This window comes from Stomoxys calcitrans, chromosome 4 (genome assembly GCF_963082655.1).
Source record: "Stomoxys calcitrans chromosome 4, idStoCalc2.1, whole genome shotgun sequence".
Classification (NCBI taxonomy): domain Eukaryota; kingdom Metazoa; phylum Arthropoda; class Insecta; order Diptera; family Muscidae; genus Stomoxys; species Stomoxys calcitrans.
Window position 1 is genome coordinate 100,868,269 of NC_081555.1, and position 5,867 is coordinate 100,874,135.

Here is a 5,867-nt window from a genome sequence, read left to right on the forward strand (position 1 = left end):
CTTAAGTGCTCAAATAAAATAAATCAAATGTTCACCCTGTTGATATTTAAAGAGATTTTTAGCTAACTTAATCACCTTGTGTTTGGACGATAACAGTGTTATCGATAGCTCATAGGCTGCAGTGCACGTGAAAGCAACTGTCAGAATATTGTTTTGATATTTTTCATTTGCGTCACAAAAATATAGAAAAAATCCCTACAAATAACAAAATTTAAGAAACCTTTAAAAGGAAAAATGTCGGTTAAACTTAAAAAACAAAAGAAAATAAAGAAACAATCGATAACCAAACAAGAAACTGCATCAGATGAAGTTGAAATGTCAGATGCTGAAATAGAGCAACAGGAAGAAAACCAAGAGGAAGACGATGGCACCGGGTTAGCTCATGAAAGCTCTAATGAAAATGAAGGGGAACACGATGATGATGATGATGAAATGGATTTGGCCAATTTTCAAACAAGTGACAATAAACCAAAAAAGAAACGAAAAAAAGGCATCATCTATATATCCAATATACCCAAACACATGAATGTTACACGCATACGAGAATTTCTGGGAGAATATGGAAACATTGGACGTGTTTATCTACAGCCAGAAAAGCTGCCAGGTGGTAAGTATCTATGGGGATTTACAATAAAGGAAAACCATACCATAATTCGAAACCATACTTGACTTCTTTCAGGGGACGATAAAAAGAAGAAAAAACGTAAACCCTTTGCCCGTCATTTCACCGAAGGATGGGTGGAATTCGAATCCAAACGTGTGGCCAAACAAATTGTACCTCTACTCAACAATAAGCAGATCTCCTCACGAAAAAAATCCCAATTCTTTGATTACCTCTGGAGCATGAAATATCTGCCTCGTTTCAAATGGTGCCATCTTACCGAACGTATGAACTATGAACAGGCAGTGCACAAACAACGTCTGATGGCTGAAGTGTCACAGGCACGCAAAGAGACTACATTCTTCCAAAATAATCTGGATAAAAGTGATTTTATTAAGAAGAAAGAAACGAAGTTGAAGAGACTACAAGAAAAGAAAGCAAATAAAAAAGTTAATGCTGAAAGTTAAACTAGGCTAGTGTTATAAGGCAAGATATGGTGTTATTTTTCAATTCAATTTTTGTGATGATAATTTTTAAGAACCTGAAAACAGCAGTGGGTTTGAAATGCAAGACAGAATTAACAAAAAGGATCAACAACGTAAATTGTAAGTTTGAATATGTACTTAAAGTATTTTCTTATAGTCATTTATCATTTATTTATTTTTTTAGAATTGAGGTTGGCATATATTTTTTATAAAAAGAAACATTTGAAAAAGTTTTTACTAAAGGCATATAGAAACGAAGATTTCTATATGTATTCAGGTGGTTATTGTTGTTGTTGTTGTAGCAGTTTGTTGTCTTCTATCTTTCGTCTGCTTAATTCTGTTGAGTGTCTAGACCCAGGAAGTCTGCGACTAAGATGGGATGCGTCCAAAGGGATCAGGGTCTGAGTCGTGTGGGTCTGGCTGGGCAGTTAAACAGGTGACGTGTATCGTTTGGTCCCTGGTTACAATCGGGACATACAGCTTACACGTCGGCATCAATCCTTGCTCTGTGGGAATTGAGGATGCTGCATCTGCCGGAACGTAATTGAGCCAGAACAACTCTGGTTAGCTGGGGAAGGTAAATTTCTTCAGAAATGCAATGGGAGGCGGTCGTTCTCCAAGGACTACATTCACCCAGTAGCCGTTTATCGCATCTGCTACCGTGTCTGCATGAATGTTGTTTAGACCTGCTTGATATGCCGCTTGATCTAGAGGTTCTCTTTTGTAGAGCTGAACCTCAGGCTCTACATCATGTATTATGATCTACCTTAAGGCTTCTGGGCGGTGGATATCTATCCACAAGATGATGAATTGTATGGTCTCTGCGATAACATCCCAAAAGGTATTGCTTAGACAGCATGTAGTTATGTCTTCGCACTGGTAGGATCTTTGTCTGCTGATAGAGGTGGTCCACATGAGAACCTAGAAGACAGCCCGTCGCAGTTCAGAGGGCGGCATTCTGACAGATCTGAATATTATTCCACTGCGTGTCAAAAAGTTGACGAGACCACACTGGCACTGCATACCTTACCACAGACCGGCCAATTGCTTTGTACGTGGTCAATAAGGCTTTTTTGTCTGCACCCCAAGTGCTGCCAGCAAGTGACTTGAGAACCTTGATTCTACTTTTGATTTTATCGGAAATTGTTGTGTCATGTGGGGAGAATGTGTAAGAGCTGTCAGATGTGACGCCAAGTATTTTGGGACACTTGATGGTCGGAATCATTTCTCCATCGACCATCACAGTCAGCTCAGCTCACGCGTGTTTGTAGTGAGCAATGTGGCTGAAGATTTGGTGGCGGATATCTTCAGATCTCTTGCAGCGAAATATGAGGCAAGTTCGTTGAGGTAGACGTTCAACCTATCGCAGATGTCATCAATGGGTGGGGGATTGATGCCATGATCTTACAATCGTCCGCATATGATACGATCTCTATGCCATCTGCTGGGGGTGGAATGGAGGATAGGTAGAGGTTAAACAGTGCCGGAGATATCACCCCACCTTGGGGAACTCCCTGTTTCACTCTACGATGTTTCGACTTCTTATTCTTAAATTCCACAAATGACTGGCGACCACACAGATAATTCGCGACCCATCCTTTCAGGCCTGGCTGGAGGGATGTGTTGGCGATGTCCTCAAATAATTTGGCATGGCTGACCGTGTCGAATGCCTTCGATAGGTCCAGTGCCACGAGGACCGTCCTATCACATGACCTGGGTTGATTAAAGCCAAAGCTGTTGTTGTTGTTGTTGTTGTAGCAGTGTGTTGTACACTGAGGCGGCAGCCCTTGCCGATGGAGAACTCCATAGGGTCAATCCGGTACGTACAACCGGCTGCCATGGGATTGAAGCCAAAGCTGTTGTTGTGCTGTGCAGTCTTTAAAAAATCCATGTTGATGCTCGGCGAATGGAAATTCTCATGAGAGGCTTCTTTCTTGTGTACGTGACATAGTATGCTGAGGTTCCAATCATCGGGTATGCGTTCTTTTAGCCAGATTGCGTAGATAAGCTGATGCATACGCCTTATCAGCGTGTCACATCCGGTCTTAAATAGGTCAGCGAGTAACCCGTCGGCACCTGCTGCCTTGTTGTTCTTAAGTCGGGTCAGTGCTACTTGAACCTCATTCTGACTAGTAGGTAAACATTCTATACCACCATCATTAATTGCTTGTGCGGTATTGTCTTCGCCACCAACGTCGGACACTAGCAGGTGGGGAAAAATGTTCTTTCCATATTCTCAGCATGCTATCTGCGTCAGTTACCATATTTCCTTCTTTGTCTCTGCAGGAGCATGTGCCTGCACCAAAACCATCGGTTTGATGTTTAATTCTTTGGTTGAATTTCCGGAATTCATTCTGACTCCTGTACATCTCAATTCGCTCCCACTCACGTGTTTTCACTTCCTTTTTATACCCTCCACCATAGGATGGGGGTATACTAATTTCGTCAATCTGTTTATAACACCTCGGAAAATGCCTCTAAGACCCTATAAAGTATATATATTCTTGATCATCGTGACATTTTAAGTCCATGTCCGTCCGTCCGTCTGTCGAAAGCACGCTAACTTTTGAAGGAGTAAAGCTAGCCGCTTGAAATTTTGCACAAATACTTCTTATAAGTGTAGGTCGGTTGGGATTGTAAATGGGCCAAATCGGTCCATGTTTTGATATAGCTGCCATATAAACCGATCTTGGGTCTTGACTTCTTGAGCCTTTAGAGGGCGCAATTCTCCTCCAATTTGATTCTAAATTTTGCACGTAGTGTTTTGATATCACTTCCAAAAACTGTGCTAAGTATGGTCTAAATCGGTTCATAGCCTGATGTAGCTGCCACATAAACCGATCTTGGGTCTTGATTTCTTGAGCTTTTAGAAGGCGCAATTCTTATCCGATTTGGCTGTAATTTTGCACGTGGTGTTTTGGTATCACTTCCAACATTTGTGCGAAGTATGGTCGAAATCGGTTTATAGCCTGATGTAGCTGCAATATAAATCGATCTTGGATCTTGAGTTTTTGAGCCACTAGAAGGCGCAATTCTTATCCGATTTGGCTGAAATTTTGCATGACGTATTTTGCTATGACTTCCAACAACTGTGCTGAATATGGTTGAAATCGGTCCATAACCTGATATAGCTGTCATATAAACCGATCTTGGGTCTTGGCTTCTAGAGCATCTAGAGAGCGCAATTCTTATCCGATTGGAACGAAATTTTGCACGACGTGTCTTGTAATGATATCCAACTACTTTGCTAAGTATGGTTCAAATCGGTCCATAACCTGATATAGCTGCCATATAATCCGATATTGGGTCTTGACTTCTTAAGCCTCTAGAGGGCGCAGTTCTTAACCGATTGGAATGAAATTTTGCACGACGTGTTTTGTTATGTTATCCAACAACTATGTCAAGTACGGTCCAAATCGGTCGATAACCTGATATAGCTACCATATAAACCGATCTTGGGTCTTGACTTCTTGAGCATCTAGAGGGCGCAATTCTTATCCGATTGGAATGAAATTTTGCACGACATGTTTTGTTATGATATTCAACAACTGTGCCTAGTATGTCTCAAATCGGTCCATAACCTGATATAGCTACCATATAAACCGATCTTGGGTCTTGACTTCTTGAGCCTCTAGAGTGCGTAATTCTGGTTGAATTGAAATGAATTTTTGCACGAAGTATTTTGTTATGATATCCAATAACTGTGCCAAGTATGGTCCAAATCGGTCCATAACCTGGTATAGGTGCCATATAAACCGATCTTGGATTTTGATTTCTTGAGCCGCTAGAGGGCGCAATTATCATCCAGTTTGGCTAAAATTTTGCGTGAAGTGTTTTGATATGACTTCCAAAAACTGTGATGAGTATGGCGCAAATCGGTCAATAAACTGATATGGCTGCCATATAAACCGACCTTGGGTCTTGACTTCTTGAGCCTCTAGAGAGCGCATATCCATCTGATATAGCACAAATTTTGTACAACGGCTCTTCCCATGGCGTACAATATACGTTTGGAATATGGTGCAAATCGATCTTTAGCTTGATACAGCTCCCATATAAACCGATCTCTCGATTTTGCTTCTTGAGTCCCTACCAGGCACAATTCTTATCCGAATGTAGTGAAATATTACACAATGTTCTGCATTCAATTGATTTCTGGTCCGAATCGGACTATAAATTGATATAGCTCCAATAGCATAACAGTCCTTATTCATTAGTCTTTGTTTGCCTGAAAAGAGATACTGCGCATAGAACTCGACAAATGCGATCCATGGTAGAGGGTACATAAGATTCAGCCCGGCCGAACTTTGCACGCTCTTACTTTCTGCGGAATAGAAGTTTTTCCTCTCTCCCCATTGGTATGGTCGTGCTAAAATCGCAAATTGCACTGCCTATAATGAATCTTAGATCTCCGAGTGAAGGAGTTAGCAATTGCGATTGCTAGAGAGATAGTGAAAGTTTCATTGCTAATTGATTTTATTTTTTTTCCTTTCATTGTTTAATGGAACGTTAATTAGTTGTTTAATATTTAAATATTTTCTTCTTTTTTGTTCTGGTTATTGTGATCATGCTTTGAAATACCCACATTTCCAACGGTCACTTTTTTGTTCTCAATAAATTCTATCAATTCTAATGACTTACCTCAAGGCCAACGTAATGAGAAGTTTTTCTTTGTTAATGCCAACAGTTGGACTTGCACTTGGCTAACAGGTTGTCTGGCTGGTTGATGGCTACTTGTATCTCGTTCTTAGCCATATGGGCAAAAGACAAAGTGAATGAGG

The 5,867-nt window shown here is 40.8% G+C and overlaps 2 protein-coding genes across 2 annotated transcripts in view; both read left to right on the forward strand.

Moving 5' to 3' along the window:
- Nucleotides 1-128: 128 nt before the first annotated feature.
- LOC106083213 (uncharacterized) lies at nt 129-1,069 on the forward strand. Its single transcript, XM_013246102.2, has 2 exons — nt 129-607; nt 680-1,069. The coding sequence occupies exons 1-2, from the start codon at nt 235-237 to the stop codon at nt 1,066-1,068; spliced, it is 762 nt and encodes a 253-aa protein (XP_013101556.2). The 5' UTR covers nt 129-234; the 3' UTR covers nt 1,069.
- Nucleotides 1,070-1,130: 61 nt separating this feature from the next.
- Nucleotides 1,131-5,867, forward strand: part of LOC106083204 (putative uncharacterized protein DDB_G0282133) — a 210,164-nt gene continuing 205,427 nt past the window's right edge. The window contains exon 1 of the mRNA XM_059367216.1: nt 1,131-1,206. The gene's annotated coding sequence lies outside the window, so the exon portion shown is untranslated. The remainder of the gene's footprint in view (nt 1,207-5,867) is intronic.